Source organism: Nansenia antarctica, assembly GCF_963989245.1.
Source record: "Nansenia antarctica genome assembly, chromosome: 5".
Lineage (NCBI taxonomy): Eukaryota > Metazoa > Chordata > Actinopteri > Argentiniformes > Microstomatidae > Nansenia > Nansenia antarctica.
Window position 1 is genome coordinate 26,755,984 of NC_137690.1, and position 17,447 is coordinate 26,773,430.

At 42.1% G+C, this 17,447-nt stretch overlaps 1 protein-coding gene across 1 annotated transcript; it reads right to left on the reverse strand.

Annotated features, from left to right (window-relative positions):
- Positions 1-3,517: 3,517 nt before the first annotated feature.
- LOC308157310 (beta-1,3-galactosyltransferase 5-like) lies at positions 3,518-7,113 on the reverse strand. The gene is made up of 2 exons (XM_080530845.1): positions 7,000-7,113; positions 3,518-5,647 (listed from the first exon to the last, which is right to left on the reverse strand). The coding sequence occupies exon 2, from the start codon at positions 5,448-5,450 to the stop codon at positions 4,416-4,418; it is 1,035 nt and encodes a 344-aa protein (XP_080386971.1). The 5' UTR covers positions 5,451-5,647; positions 7,000-7,113; the 3' UTR covers positions 3,518-4,415.
- Positions 7,114-17,447: the final 10,334 nt, after the last annotated feature.

Genomic DNA, 17,447 nt, shown 5'->3' on the forward strand with positions numbered 1-17,447 from the left:
TGCATGGTGAGTTTTCAAAGCGATTTCAAGACTTCAAAACAGTTGAGAATGAAATTAACATGATTTGTTCTCCCTTAACCTGCAGTGTGGATAATACACCCAGCAACGTTCAGCTCAAACTCATTGACCTGCAGTCTGATACACTACTGGCAGAGCACTTTAAGTCAGTATCACTGCTGGACTGTTACTCTTCTCTCAAAGAGGAGAACTTTCCACACATGAGGAGGCATGCTCAGAGGATGCTAGTTCTCTTTGGATCTACCTACACATGTGAACAAACATTCTCAGTGATGAAGTTCCACAAATCCAGATACAGATCCTCTCTCACTGATGATCACCTGTCAGCTGTCCTTCGCATCTCCACCTCAGACATTCAACCAGACTTCAGTGCACTTGTTCAAGCCCAAGGCAGACTGGACTTTTCTCACTGAACACAAAAAAGAACTGAAAAATATCAAAAGCACTTGTTGCTTTTTCTACTCAGATGCTTAGCTCTGTGTGTTGTAACTTTATAGTTAGTTAGACAGTTAAAATAGATTGATTAATATGTTACATGATTGATTCACAGTTAAAATAGATTGATTCATGTGTTACATGATTGATTCACAGTTAAAATAGATTGATTAATATGTTACATGATTGATTCACAGTTAAAATAGATTGATTAATATGTTACATGATTGATTCACAGAAGTACATTTCTGTTGTATTAGCTAAGAAGAAGAAAAACTGCAGGTTCCAGAATGTCTTGTAGAAAGACGTCATATACAAGTTGACAGTTTGTTGTTTTTGAGAAATGTGAATTGTACATTGAATTGAAAGTGAATATCTAATAGCTCGTTTTATTGAAAAAGAAAGTGATCACAAGTGTATGTCAGCAGATTTGTATATAAAGAACCTTTCGCTTGATATCACCAGTCCTAGCCATCATTTCAGAAGGTAGAAATATTACACTGTGACTCGTAATGTTGTATGTATGTAATGTTAATAAATAATAGGCACAAACTGATGTTGCAAAAGGTCAAAACTATAGCTGCATTTACTTCCCTGTGAGTCCTCTTGCTCTTCTATATTTGACCTATATACTCCACATTTGCATAGCCTTATCGTAACATGTATTCTTACCAGTAGCAGCTAGTCAAAACCATATCATTTACTGCTTTTTATAAAGCGATAAAAGTAATATTGAGCAGAATTAAGTTCAGCCTGTGGTCCGGCCCTCCACAATAGTTCCGGTTTCTCATGTGGCCCATTGTGAAAATTAATTGCCCACCCTTGATCTATCCTGTCTGTGACCCTGTCAGTGAAGGTAATATCATCATCTATTCAGCTGGCTGTTGGTCGTTGTTTCCTAAGTATATAAACATCAGCTTTACATTATGCAGCAGGACAGCAACCTGATGAATGGTGTTCTCTTACGCATGAGATAAAAACAAATTTCTTCACTTTGTCCGTAACATTTTTAATGACACTTCAGAAAATGAAACCGCTGCATAGACAGACACACTGCAATACATCGTTTTTACATCTTAATCCATAGAAAGCAACTATGAATCAGGGCTTTTAAAAATGCTACTAATAATTCTACAACTGTTGATACAGAAAAGGTGCTCATCACTGTGACACTTCAACAAAGACACACTAAATAATACACAGCGATATGTTTATTCAAAGTGAGTGTGTTAACTGTATTTAACCATTAAAGTATGGTTGTAATGACAGTGGTATTACCATAGACATACATGGTATGAGTGTATGAAAATAAATTTCTGGGCATGATAATTGATCATAAATTATCTTGGAAATCACACATGTAAAAACAAACATGTCTGAAACAATTGCAAAATGATATAAAACTATCTATAAATATCTTGAATCAGAACTCACTATATATACTGTATTGTTCTGTCATAGTTCCATACATCACCTACTGTGTGGAGGTATCGGGAAACACATATAAAACCAACTCTAATCCAAATTTCATGCAACAGAATAGAGCTATAAGAATTGTAAATCGATTGGATTATTATGAACCTACCACCACACTTTTTATACATGCTTCAAAATGTTGTGATCTAGTAGGTCTTAAAACTGCACAGATAAGGTACAAAGCTTACTTATTTTCAAACTCTATTCAGTGGTTGTTTGAAACTAGACAGAGTATGAAATGGAAAAAACAAACAGTTAAGGACAAAAAAGTTGTATTAAAGGAGTAAACTTGTGGAATAGTTGTGACAACAAATTAAAAATGTCTAGTTCAATCTGAAAAAAAATAAAATAAAATAAAAATATGATACATAAATGATAATTTTGTGTATAACACGTTTGGAACTTGTTTTTGTTTTGTTTATGTTTTTGTTTTTTGCTTCTAGCTAATTTGCTTCAGGCTACACCCTTTCTGTCATTTCTTTTCTCATTTAATGTTTTATTTATATGATTTTTCTAGGACCAAAATAAACTACTACCATCTACTTACCTTGACTATAATCATAATCACTATACTGATACATCTACTTACCTTGACTATAATCATAATCACTATATGATACATCTACTTTCCTTGACTATAATCATAATCACTATATGATACATCTACTTTCCTTGACTATAATCATAATCACTATATGATACATTTGCCTATACAATATTTGGGTAGTCCCAAAGTCCTTGGCTGGCATGGAATGTGCCCTGTTGGCAGTCATTATGTATTGTCCAAGGACCGACTGCTAGGTCTAAATATGCAATTACTTTTAGAAAACTATCGCTTTAAGATGGGTTTATCTGTTATTAAAGCATTGAATTGTAAGATATGTTGCTTTCTTTTTTTTCTCTGGTATTTCCATTGTGAATTATAATAATAATAATAAAAATAACAATAATTCTAATATAAATGATTACTTGTCAAATTAAATGCTAAACGTATTGCTATTGATTGCTATTGCGACTTATATTGAAATGTTCAACTTATGGATAAAACCGTATTCATATTTTCGTTTTCTCCAGAATTGATGATGGGAATGCAGTACTTGGACGGCTCAATTATTATTAATTATTATTATTACAGCTCATTCAAAACAGTGCAGCAAGGATTCTGACACAAACCAAAAAGTCTGCCCACATCTCCCCCATCCTTGCTGACCTCCATTGGCTATCTGTCCCTCAACAAATGTACTCCTCCTGGTCTACAAACCCATGGCATCGGACCTGCCTGTCCCTACTCTCAATCTATGGTCCTCCATGCCAAACTACTTCAGGCAACCTGAACCAATGGGTACCGTGCCTTCCTCCCATGCACAACACCATTGGAACTCTCTTCTTGAGAAGAGGGCTGTTTCAACTGTTTGGGCTTTTAAAGCAGGCCCTAAATCCCCAAACTACCAATATATTTTGCATACATTCTTTACTAACAGGGGTCTTATTTTTAAAAATTGTAATCTTACTTTAGTAATTTACAACCCCCCCCCCCACACCCACACCCACACACACACACACACACACACACACACACACACACACACACACACACACACACACACACACACACACACACACACACACACACACACACACAAACACACTTTAATAGTTAATAAGACAACACCAATGGGAGCGAACAGGATCCAATGGCCCTATAAAATCACTTTGTTGCTCACCCGGCATATTTGTAATTTTCAATCTTGACACCAAATAAAAATATGTTTTGAGTTATTGGGGACATGTTATTTTTCTTCTTTTTTTCACAAATTCATGGTGTATTGGAAACAATTTTAGGGTTAAGATACATCCTTATTGGCTGGCCAACGCTTCCTCCTAGACTTTGCTGTTTTTATGATATGGTTATACTGTATAGTATATATTTGTGTTTCTTTTTTGTTTTACTTTAATTGTTGTTATTATTATTATTATTATTATTATAATCATAATCCAATCATAATAAGTGTTCAACTAATTCAGTTTCTTACCATTTGAACTTAAATGTCATCTACAAATCAATGACAGGTTTTCAAGGCTTGGTTCATTTCAAATATGAACCAAAGGTCAATGTTGGTACTGAGTGGGGAGGATGGCAAATATGCATTGACCTGGCTGTAAATGTGCTGCATTCTAATTAAGTCTAATCTTTTTTCATTATTCATATTTCATGAATATGTCTGGTCATAATGAACATGACAAATATACAGCTAATGTTAATAGAGAAGTTGTTTATACTTTATATGATTGGATTTCATTTTTTCCACCAATGACAATCTATATAAATAACACAAAGACACAAAAAAAGGGGGATGGCTGCAGCAAAATGCAGACAGAGTTGCAATCAATCTCTCCCCACTCAAATATGGCAGAGGAGGGAGTAGAACAGCAGAGGACAGACAGTATGAGGACAGGTGAGAAATGAATGGGGGTGGGGGCCCCCCTCACTTCCACCTTGTGATTTCCTTTGTTTGGGAGCAGGCAGCCCTGGCCTTAATCATGTTCTGCTGAGCCTCCTTCAGTGCTGCTGTGTCTAGGTGATGGATGACCAGGAGGTACCTGTAGTTGCATACTCTCCAGTTCACATTGTACTTGGCGAAGCGGCCGCTCGCTATTACGGGTACTCCCGCCTCCCTAGCTAGGATACCTATGTAGGCGTCCTCTATGGGCACTGGGGGCACGTGCTCTGCTGCTGTCAGAAGAGATTGTGCCACGTCTGCTGAGAGAATGTAGCCAATGCCACTGGCGTAAGGAGGGTACTCCTCCTCGCTAAAGACCTCCTTTGGAACGTACCATTTGCTGCGAGGGTTCCTGATGATGCTACGTTTTCCAGGAGCAAAGACAGAGCCTGTGTAGAGACCCTTTTTCATAGAGTTGAACTCCACCAAAAAGCGTGGCAGGTAGTCTGTGTTCACAAAACAATCGTCGTCTGTTTTGAGGATGAATTGTGGTGCACAGTTTTCTATGGTCCATTTGATCCCATGCATGACTTTGAGGGTGAGATTCCTATAGCTGTCTACATAGTTTCCTACTAGAATATCATCAAAATGCTGCTGCTCTTGCGATATCTCTGGGGAGACCCCCAGCTCTACTGGCTGTCCAATCAGAAACAGCACTTGCCAAGGGTGGGCAACATGGTCCTGTTGTTTTGCCCAAGTGTTGCGGATGGCATTTCTCTGTTCTGAATGCCATGGGGCTGATGTGACCAGAATCATAAGAACCTGCCCCTTGTTGCTGCAAATTGGTGGCTTCTCATTGGTCCTCAAAAGCAACTGAAATTGTATTCCTTGTCTGCTTGATTTCAAAGTATGTACATAATTGGACAACTGGCCTTTAAAGTAGCCACCATGTTCTTTCACAGTGGCAGACTCCCATTCTTTTCTTGTTGAGGTTAACAGTTTCAAAATCAGCAAGGTAGCTGAAAGGGCACAGACGATTTTGAATCCAGAGAAACGGCGAAACAGAAAGATTGGTTTCATTACAAAATGGCACAATAACAAATAATTCCATTGCTCTATAGCATAGCGGAGGGTCGATGCACTGGGTCTTTACCAGGTCATTCACACAATCATGTTATTTCACAGAGAACCATCTCAGCCGCAGCTTTCCACACATTCTCTTGTGCTTTTTCATGCATTTGCCAGTGAGCCCTCTGAAATTCTTGAAGTTGTGCTCTCTGTAATCAAAAGAAATTATTATTAATTCAAGTCACTGTGGCTAACTAGAGACATTTTGGGATGGCTCTCGCTGGGAGGAAGCAATGTTTTGGAGGCACAACAAAGTCAACCCCCAGGCCTTCTATACTTACTGGTAGTACAGAATACTATAGTCTTATTGATCGTGGGTTGCGCAATCAGCATGCACAGATCTGAGAACAGAGCATGATTAAATACCCCTGCCCTAACCCTGCCCTAACATTTGATCAACTTAAGTACAGTCGATGAAAAACGCGAGGCAATGTAATTTACAATATACCGATATACTGTCTTGCTACTACAGAGTGCAAGCTAATTACTTCTGCTCTATTTTTATATTAATATATACAGTAACAGAGGTTAAATACAAATAGTTTATCAAATTTGGTTTCAAATGTCAAAAGTGTGTGTAAGGTACACAGGATTGCATACACATTTTGGAATATTCCTACTGTTTTTAAATAAATCGAACTAATTCATTAACAACGTTGGAATGGGATCAATGAATGGGACAACCATAAACTGGTCTCTTGTTAAATCAGATACATGTGTGAAAGAGATTTTTCTAATTGCAACCAACATTCTTCTCGTGACTAGGGCTTCGTTCACACGGCAGTGGAATGTGACCCAAATCCGTCTGATGTATGCATGACCATGTGAACAGCGCAAGTCACATGAAGTCTGACTTTTTTAAATCCGACCTGGGTCGTGTTCAGAGGTGGTATTATATCGGATACATATCTGATATTTAGCCACGCGCCCCCGTCTGAACTGTCAAGTCGCGTTTAATGTCACTCTAGCAGGGTTGCCAGATGGAATTGACAATTTACAGCCTAACCAGTCTATAATCGCTAAATCCAGTAGCCCATTCGGCGGTAACCCGCCCCATCTGGCAACCCTGCACTCTAGACGCACTTGCTCATATCTTTGCCAGCTTCGAATCCGCTGCACAAAAACTTGTCCTGCATTTATGTCATTTATGGTTGCAGGGCAATAGTCTATATCATGGAGCTGTCAATTTGTGAAATAATCTGATATCTGACAGCAACAACTTGACATCATATAAACCTGATTCAGCCTGATTTAACAGTAAGCACTCAAACATTCAACATCTGTTATTCTGTGTACCGTATATACATAAATACATGTCCATACCTATCTACCTATTACAGTGCCTCAAGATTATTAGTCAATACAATTCCACAAATCAAGTGTAGTTAAGTACTTCTGTATATGTGTACTTTGTACTTCTACATCTTTTCTTAAGCAGATCATAAATAAATTCAGGTCATGTACTGAACAGAAACGCTCAATGGGTGACATCAAAACTTACCCTCTTTGTAAAACAACTCAACCTTTGAGTAAGCTTGAGTGTTGTAAAACAGATTTTCAGCCAAGTGAGAAAATGTTACTGCATTGAAAATGCCATGTATGTCCTAAATGGGGATATAGCATTATACATTGTTGGTAGGTTTTCAGGGAAAACACTCAATCTCAGAGCATGCCCCCTCCTACTGAAAGGCCAAAGGGTAACAAGTCTTTGTTTGTTTTGTCTACAGTAGGGATCGGTTCAGAGATAACATGTAGATGTAACTGCCTCGCTGGGGTGCTGTACAATTTATAATGGAATATTCTAACCACATGCTGTCAAGTGAAATGGATTTTACTGGGCTATGAAAGTTAACATTTCTGCTTAGAACCATTATATTACCACACATATGGATAATATGGTGAGCTGCCTTATTATGGTATAATGTGTAACCGGTGTCATATATTCAACACAGATTGTGTGTCAGGTAAATTTTTAAGTAACTTGTTTTAATGATTGATTTACAGTATTGCCCTCAGGTTGTTATGAAGGGCTCACTCCTGGTTACAGTGGAACATCTCCCTCTAGTATTTCCTTAGTATGGGAAGTGACCTTTGCTCTGTGCGTCATCAATCAAATGCTCTTATCACGAAAGCACTACTCCACAGAAAAACAAATACAGCAAAACTTCACACACAGATGTGATGGTCTGACAGAATGTCATCTCATGCCTGTCATACATGTACAGTAAATAACAAACATTCAATAAAATGAAAATGAATAGAATACTCTACAGCAGCGGTTCCCAACCTTTTTGGACTCACGGCCCACTTTACAAATCTCTACAGTATTCGCGGCCCACCTAGTGTGCGAAGTGTGTAAAGAAAAGGTCTATAATGCATTGAAATGACATTAGTACATCAGACATTAGACATTAGACATCAGACATGGAAATATGTCAATGCGCGGCTGTCATGCACAAATCAGCTTGTAACGTTACACACACCACATCGGCATAATAACGTTTTGTTGTTGTTGTGCTTGTTATAAAGAAAAGGTCTATAATGCATTTAAATGAATGATACAACCCATTAATAATATTACCTAATAACAACTGCTCGGATTAGATTGCTACATGGAAATAGGTCAAAATGCGCATTTTTTGATTGATTGAAAACTTTATTAGAAGATTTGCAGAAGTAGGTACATGAAAGTACATATTACATACAAGGTCAACTAACAGGATAAAAACCCAAGAAAGCCACTGGCTTATTTCAATTGGGGTCCTTGATTCTCAATTCATCGTTACATGTAAGACCGACAAAACAAACTAGTACTATCTACAAGATAATACAGACAAATAACTATTACTATCTACAAGATAAAAATACATCCATCATGGGAAGAACAATACAACAAAACATCAGGTATGTACAGCGGGTAGGACAGGTGGGGACATACACCACAGGTGGGGGCGGGGGACAAAACACAAAGTATGTACAGTGGGTAGTTCGGGTCTTTTAATCTGATTTTTGATTTAGAGGGTCCAGTTACGGATTGCAGCCTCCTGTAAATGTTTTTTGAGAGTGGTTTTGAAGGTGGGCAGTGTTTTGCACTCCTTTAAGATTATAGGAAGGGCGTTCCACATTTTTACTGCATAGTTTGCAAACGAGTTTAACCCCTTGTTTGTGGTGCAACGCGGTTGAGCGTGGTTCGTGGAGCTTCCTCTGGTGTTGTATGTGTGGACGTTGTTCACTTTTTGGAAGTATGTTGACAGGTACTTGGGTGTCTTTGTGGTGTAGCGAATCTTGAAGACCAGGCCCAGTGCAAGCTGCTGCACTCTGTCAACTACTCGTAGCCAATCAAGGCTCAAAAAATGAGCAGCGGTTAGATGTGTCCTAGGGTTGAGGCCTAGCAGAAGCCTAACCAGTTTATTTTGGGCTGTCTGGAGTCTTGTTTTATGGGCCTTTGTGGTTCTATAGTACCATGATGTTACGGCATAGTCGAAGTGACATTGAATGAGAGCTCCTGATAGGGTCCTCAGTGTGTTTTTACTGACAAGTGAGGATATCCTGTACAAGAATCTAGTTCTATGGTTCACTTTTTTGATTACTTTTGCTGCCATTTTATCTCCGGAAAGATTTGCCTCTAAGATGGAGCCCAGGTATGTAATATCCTCTTTTCTTGTGATATTAATGTTACCCACTTTTATTTTAAAATGTTCAGCCTTTCTGAGTTTAGATGGGGATCCGTATAGGATGGTTTCAGTTTTACCTAGGTGTATTGATAGTTTATTGTCAGCTAGCCAGATGCAGATTCTACTCAGTTCAGTGCTTAGCGCTTTTTCCACCTGCAATATGTCCCTGTCAGAGACCAGCAGAGCCGAGTCATCCGCGAACAGGAACAAATTGCAATCACATGCTGATGACATGTCATTCACATATATTAGGAACAGTAAGGGTCCCAATATGCTTCCTTGTGGAACGCCGCAGGTCACTGGGAGGGGGGGGGACAGTGTTCCGTTCACACTAACCACCTGCTCCCTCCCATCTAAGTAGGATTGCATCCAGCTCACCGATGTTCCATCGAACCCAATTGCTTTCAGTTTATCTAACAATATGTGGTGATCTACTGTGTCGAAGGCCTTCTGGAGGTCCAGCATGACCATGCCGCAGTACTTGCCCGAGTCCACCTCATGGTTGATGTGGTCGTTCAAATAGAGAAGGCATGTGTCAGTGGAATGGGATGTTCTGAATCCTGATTGAAATTCATACATCAGATTTTTTTCGGTAAGGTACGTATCAACCTGTTCATAAACTATTTTTTCCATAAGTTTCGAGATGGAATTAAGAATAGAAACAGGTCGGTAGTTGCCTGGGTCTAATTTGCTTCCTTTTTTATACAGTGGGGTTACCCTTGCTATTTTAAAGTCAAGGGGGACGTGTCCCTGTTTGATGGAGAGGTTTATTATGTGGGTGATGATTGGGGTAATGGAAGCAGCTGAGTCTTTTAGAAATCTGGCTGGAATATTGTCATGGCCCGTGGCCTTTTCTGAGTGTAGAGCGCCCAGCTTTTTAAACACCTCATCGTTTGACACCATGGAGAGTTTAAAATCATCTTTGCGTACACCCAGTTTATTGTAGAACGCACGGATGTGCTCTACACCATAACGCCCTGAGTGGGGTGGTAGATTGTTAACTAATTTAGTGGCTATGGTTGTAAAGAAAGTGTTTAAGCACTTAGCCACATCCAGCTTGTCTGTAAGGAGAGAATCTCCAGATTTTATGCTGATGTTTGTAGACCTGGTTTTGAGTTTTTGGCTGCAACCTAGTTGGCTATTAAGTAGCTTCCAAAGGTCACGTGGTTTGTTTAAGTTTTCTTAGATTTTGTTATCGAGGTATTCTTTCTTAGCAGATTTGGTCATGGTAATTACCTGATTGCATAGTTTGTTGCATTGTTTTTTAATTTTCTCAAAGTGGGTTTTGTGATCTTCGTTTAAGTGTTTCACTAATTTTGATTTGCATTTTTGAACTTCAGAGCATTTTACTTCAGAGCATTTTACTGACTTGTACATATCATCCCAGGGCTGCGTGCTAAGCCCCATCCTCTACAACCTCTACACCCACGACTTCACCCCCATCCACCCCAGCAACTACATCGTAAAGTTTGCAGACGACACCACCGTGGTGGGATGTATCTCGGGGGGGGACGAGGCGGCGTACAGGGATGAGGTAGAGCAATTGAGCAAGCTGTGCAAGGTAAACAACCTGCTGCTAAACAAGTCAAAGACCCAGGAACTCATCGTAGACTACAGGAGGAAAAAGTCAGAGATCCTGCCCCTGCTCATCGACGGAGAGAGCGTAGAGATGGTCTCAAACCTCCGTTTCCTGGGACACATCATGCGGGATGACCTGGCCTGGAAGGACAACACTAAAGGCACCATCAAGAGGGCACAACAGCGGCTATACACCCTGAGATGCCTCAAGAAACAACACAGCAAGCAGGAGATGCTGGTGGCCTTCTACCACGGCGCAGTGGAGAGCATCCTCACCTTCGGCATCTCCAACTGGTACCACAGCTGCACGGCAGCGGAGAGAAACGATCTACAGAGAGTCGTGAGAACAGCACAGGGGATCACCGGCGCCACGCTCCCCTCTCTGGAGGAGCTGTACGAAACACGCTGTCTCAGGAGGGCCTCCAAGATCTCCAAGGACCCGACCCACCCTGGGCACGAACACTTTGTCAAGCTGCCCTCGAACAGGAGGTACAGGACCCCGGCCGCTAGGACAAACAGACTGAAGGACAGCTTCTACCACAGGGCCGTCAAGGCCCTGAACACAGAAAAGGCCTAAGTTCTGAGCCCAGGACAAGTCCGGACGGATTGTAATGGCAGCTAGTGCTGAGGCACAAACATGTACATTTTCAAGCCTGCAAACTGTGACACTTTAAAAAAATGTGAAAAAATACTTTTCTTGTGCAATATGACAACCCTAGTTGACTATCTGTGCAGTATAGTACAGTGGATTGTGTACATAGCCTCTATTGATGTAAACCAGCTCCTTATCTTCTTGTGATTTTATGCATCTATGCTTTTTCCAAAATGTGTTTCTTTTTCCTTTCTTAAACACCAGGGGAGCCTCCCCTCCTAAATTTCGTTGTTTGGTACCTGTACTGTAACAATGACAAATAAAGTCTATCTATCTATCATGTACAAGTCAGACGAACGTTTGATAGATAACTTTACATATGTGTACCATCACTGTCAAACGCCACAGGTAATAATTGATTTATGATTGTACATCTCTGAAATGCTCGACTGTCATGCAGCGTTGCGTTACTGTAACGTTAGACACAGCACCGACATAAAAGCGATTTTTTTGGTCATGCTTGTTGTAAAGAAAAGGTCTATAATGCATTGAAATAACATTAAATTATATAACCCATCAACAATATTACGTAATAACAACTGCTCGGATAGGATTGCGGGTTGTTTTGGTTTAATACATGCCATAGCTGTAAATAAAACATGGAAATATGTCATGCGCGTCTATCATGCACACATCAGCCTAACGTTAGATAGATAACTTTACATTAAATATGTCTATCATCATCCGCTGTCAAACGCCAAAGGTAATCTTTTATTTCTAAACAGGAATGTACATCTCGATGTGAATCGCGCTCCTTATATTATTATATAATATATTATAGGGAAGGTTGTGCTCTCCTGCAATGGGGCTCTCCTGCATAGGCACAATAGCGGCATAATAGCGATCTTTTTTTGTTATGCTTGTTGTAAAGAAAAGGTCTATGATGCATTGAAATGACATTAAACTAAGATAATACGATGGTTATCATATTTTTTCAAGTCTTTAATTACAAGTAATTCCAGAAAAAGTAAATGACATTTCAGGCTCGCTTCCGTATTACGAGAGCGAAAAGAACATTTCTGTAGATGTTTCGCAATGCATGCCGGAAGGGAGTCTCATGGCTCCGAATCGAACGAGGGTCAAGATTTTCTCCGAACGGAGTCAACCCTAACCCTAACCCTAACCCTAAATGAGTAATGAATTGGGACGCCACTACGGCTACACGTGAACGCGCAAAACGGAGATTAGGGGTGAAAACGGAGCCGGAGCGGTGAATTGGGATTCACCCTCAGTGTCTCTCTCTCTCTCAGTCTCTCTCTCTCTCTCTCTCTCTCTCTCTCTCTCTCTCTCTCTCTCTCAGTCTCTCTCTCTCTTGGTTTTAGCAGATCCTGTCTACAGTATGTTCAGCTCATCACTGTCAAGCCTCCAATTTAATAGCCTCTGAGTGGACTACGGTACGGTGGAGTGGAGATACTGGGGCCTGCGAGACATAGACATGACTTTTCCATTAAGGAGAAACTGTTACAGGAGCTCAGACTGGCCTGTGGGGGTTAGTGGAGGTTAGTGGAGGTTAGTGGAGGTTAGTGGAGGTTAGTGGAGGTTTGTGGAGGTTAGTGGAGGTTAGTGGAGGTTAGTGGAGGCCTGTGGAGGTTAGTGGAGGTTAGTGGAGGCCTGTGGAGGTTAGTGGAGGTTTGTGGAGGTTAGGGGAGATTAGTGGAGGTTAGTGGAGGTTAGTGGAGGTTAGTGGAGGTTAGTGGAGGTCTGGGGAGGTTTGTGGAGGTTAGTGGAGGTTAGTGGAGGTTAGTGGAGGTTAGTGGAGGTTTGTGGAGGTTAATGGAGGCCTGGGGAGGTTAGTGGAGGTTAGGGGAGGTTAGTGGAGGTTAGTGGAGGTTAGTGGAGGTTTGTGGAGATTAGTGGAGGTTAGTGGAGGTTAGTGGAGGTTAGTGGAGGTTAGTGGAGGTTAGTGGAGGCCTGTGGAGGTTAGTGGAGGTTTGTGGAGGTTAGGGGAGGTTATTGGAGGTTAGTGGAGGCCTGTGGAGATTAGTGGAGGTTAGTGGAGGTTTGTGGAGGTTAGTGGAGGTTTGTGGAGGTTAGTAGAGGTTTGTGGAGGTTAGTGGAGGTTAGTGGAGGTTAGTGGAGGTTAGTGGAGGTTAGTGGAGGTTTTGGAGGTTAGTGGAGGTTAGTGGAGGTTAGTGGAGGTGAGGGGAGGTATGTGGAGGTGAGGGGAGGTATGTGGAGGTTAGTGGAGGTTAGGGGAGGTTAGTGGAGGTGAGGGGAGGTATGTGGAGGTTAGTGGAGGTTAGTGGAGGTTAGTGGAGGTTAGGGGAGGTTTGTGGAGGTTAGTGGAGGTTAGGGGAGGTTAGTGGAGGTTAGTGGAGGTTTGTGGAGGTTAGTGGAGGTTAGTGGAGGTTAGTGGAGGTTTGTGGAGGTTAGTGGAGGTTAGGGGAGGTTAGTGGAGGTGAGGGGAGGTATGTGGAGGTTAGTGGAGGTTAGTAGAGGTTAGGGGAGGTTAGTGGAGGTTAGGGGAGGTTAGTGGAGGTGAGGGGAGGTTAGTGGTTTGTAGAGGCCTGTGGAGGTTAGTGGAGGTTAGTGGAGGTTAGTGGAGGTTAGTGGAGGTTAGGGGAGGTTAGTGGAGGTTAGTGGAGGTTAGTAGAGGTTAGTGGAGGTTTGTGGAGGTTAGTGGAGGTTAGGGGAGGTTAGTGGAGGTTAATGGAGGTTAGTGGAGGTTAGTGGAGGTTAGTGGAGGTTTGTGGAGGTTAGTGGAGGCCTGTGGAGGTTAGTGGAGGTTAGTGGAGGTTAGTGGAGGTTTGTGGAGGTTAGTGGAGGTTTGTGGAGGTTAGTGGAGGTTAGTGGAGGTTCGTGGAGGTTAGTAGAGGTTAGTGGAGGTTATTGGAGGTTAGTAGAGGTTAGTGGAGGTTTGTGGAGGTTAGTGGAGGTTAGTGGAGGTTAGTGGAGGTTTGTGGAGGTTTGTGGAGGTTAGTGGAGGTTAGTGGAGGTTAGTGGAGGTTAGTGGAGGTTTGTGGAGGTTAGTGGAGGTTAGTGGAGGTTAGGGGAGGTTAGGGGAGGTTAGTGGAGGTTAGTGGAGGTTTGTGGAGGTTAGTGGAGGTTAGTGGAGGTTAGGGGAGGTTAGTGGAGGTTAGTGGAGGTTAATGGAGGTTAGTGGAGGTTAGTGGAGGTTAGTGGAGGCCTGTGGAGGTTATTGGAGGTTAGTGGAGGTTAGTGGAGGTTATTGGAGGTTAGTGGAGGTTAGTGGAGGTTAGTAGAGGTTAGTGGAGGTTATTGGAGGTTAGTGGAGATTAGTGGAGGTTAGTAGAGGTTATTAGAGGTTAGTGGAGGTTAGTGGAGGTTAGTAGAGGTTAGTAGAGGTTAGTGGAGGTTAGTGGAGGTTTGTGGAGGTTAGTGGAGGTTAGTGGAGGTTAGTAGAGGTTAGTAGAGGTTAGTGGAGGTTAGTGGAGGTTAGGGGAGGTTAGTGGAGGTTAGTGGAGGTTAGTGGAGGTTTGTGGAGGTTAGTGGAGGTTAGTGGAGGTTAGTGGAGGTTAGTGGAGGTTAGTGGAGGTTTGTGGAGGTTAGTAGAGGTTAGTGGAGGTTTGTGGAGGTTAGTGGAGGTTTGTGGAGGTTAGTAGAGGTTAGTGGAGGTTAGTGGAGGTTCGTGGAGGTTAGTAGAGGTTAGTGGAGGTTATTGGAGGTTTGTGGAGGGATATAGCAGGTTGTCCTACCTTTGCCGAGAACCGGTTTCCGTATACTGGGGCTGTGTGTAAATAACCTCATATGCATCCAATATTTTCCTTTATATATCCTTTGTTAATCTCACTGAGATAAAATAAAATAAAATGTAGATAGAGCCCAAGACAGCAGCAGCGGGGGAGAATTATGTTTCAGTACAAATCAAAGCGTAGACACATACATTAAACAGCACCATAAATAAAGATGCAGAAAATCGTAAAATGAGATATGGGAATATTTATTTTCATTTTCAATCGCATATGAAGCAGCAGCAGCAGCACCATGTGCTAAAACAATACTGAGGAGGTTGAGACGTCCTCGTCCTCTCTGGGAGTCTCTTTCTCTTCTTTCTTTCTCTCTCTTATCTCCTCTGTCTCTTGGTTGAGGTCTCCTCTGAGTCTGAGTCTGAGTCTGAGGAACAGCTGCCGGCGTCGTCCCTGGTCCTCTTACCTCTACCGCTGGGCCTGGGTGCCGCCGTCATAGGGGCCCTGGCCACCCTCACAGGGGCCGACACGTGTGGGAGGGGAGTCGTCTGGGGCCTCATGGCGTCTCCTCCTTCTAATAATAATGATAATACATTTTATTTATAAAATCACTTTACATAGGAAATCTCAGAGTGCTACAATTAAACACAGGAAGATAAAGCAATACACATTTTCAATTAAAAGGCAAAAAAAAGGCTCTATTAAAAAGGTGGGTTTTAAGGCCTCGTTTAAAAGCATGGAGAGGACAGCAGACCTACCAGTAGAGAGACCAGCAGAGTGTCCAGTAGACAGGCCAGCAGAGTGTCCAGGAGGGAGACCAGCAGAGTGTCCACTAGGGAGACCAGCAGAGTGTCCAGAAGGGAGACCAGCAGAGTGTCCTGTAGAGAGACCAGCAGAGTGTCCAGAAGGGAGACCAGCAGAGTGTCCAGAAGGGAGACCAGCAGAGTGTCCAGAAGGGAGACCAGCAGAGTGTCCAGAAGGGAGACCAGCTAAGTGTCCAATAGAGAGACCAGCTAAGTGTCCTGTAGAGAGACCAGCAGAGTGTCCAGAAGGGAGACCAGCAGAGTGTCCAGAAGGGAGACCAGCACAGTGTCCAGGAGGAAGACCAGCAGAGTGTCCAGAAGGGAGACCAGCAGAGTGTCCAGAAGGGAGACCAGCAGAGTGTCCTGAAGGGAGACCAGCAGAGTGTCCTGTAGAGAGACCAGCAGAGTGTCCAGAAGGGAGACCAGCAGAGTGTCCAGAAGGGAGACCAGCAGAATGTCCAGAAGGGAGACCAGCAGAGTGTCCAGAAGGGAGACCAGCAAAGTGTCCTGTAGAGAGACCAGCAGAGTGTCCAGAAGGGAGACCAGCTAAGTGTCCAATAGAGAGACCAGCTAAGTGTCCAGTAGAGACACCAGCAGAGTGTCCAGTAGGGAGACCAGCGGGACCACAAGCAGAAGGGCGACACAGGCCCAACAGTCTGGCCCGTATGCTTCCATCAGGGTCGTCCTCGTCTTCAGACGAGTCCTCGTCTTCAGAGGAGGAGAGGACGTAGCGAGGGTAGGGAGAGGGAGGGCGTGGAGGAGGGGCCCGAGGACGGGCGCCACCAGGGCCTCCAGGGGCATCGCCCTTCCCTTCCTCTTTGATATGATGAGTTTTTGTGTGACTATATGCAAATGTTGTGTGCCTATCAAATATTGCAATACTCATTGTTTAACCTTAAACATATTTTATGTGTGCATAAAGAAATCCACTCTCAGTAGTAAACAACATTCTTAGGAGCAGGCACATACCATATCAAGTAACAGTGAGACCAGTTTAACTCTAAGGACATAGGAGCCTTAGCCCAGTGGTCAGCTGCAGAGCAGAACAGCATGAACACAGCATAGCCATGTATGGGAACTAAACAGGTAAGGTTTGTTCAGCTAAACAGGTAAGGCACAATGTGATTATTTGCTTTAACCTGAATTGCTGTTCTAGAACGAATCTAAAAAAAATTCAAAAAGGAGATGTATTGATATTGGAAAGTACTAAATTAAAATATAGTTTGAATAGAAGGCGCTGTATAGTCAAAGACGGTGGTCAAAACACTGAGTTAGGATTTATTGAGATTCTGAACTTTGTAAGGAACAAAGCAGAAGTCTATTGTGTAATGGAAATACTGTGGACAAACAGTACAGACTGAGATATTTATTGTGTATTAAGTTAGGGACAAGACCTTAAATACGTGATTGAAAGCACAGCACTTTGAGGAAAACTAAGTTTGAAAAGATTTGGCCATAATATTTAAAAGACTCTAAGAGAAGTTTCAATCAACATAATTGATTACTAAAACCGCATGTCTATTAACATCATGGGAAGCAAACTAGTATGTATGTATGGCACGCAGAATGTTATCATTAAGAATGAAATGAATAAC

Excerpts from the sequence above, each read along its gene's own strand:
- LOC308157310 (XM_080530845.1), bottom strand. The coding sequence starts at position 5,450 with ATGAAACCAATCTTTCTGTTTCGCCGTTTCTCTGGATTCAAAATCGTC.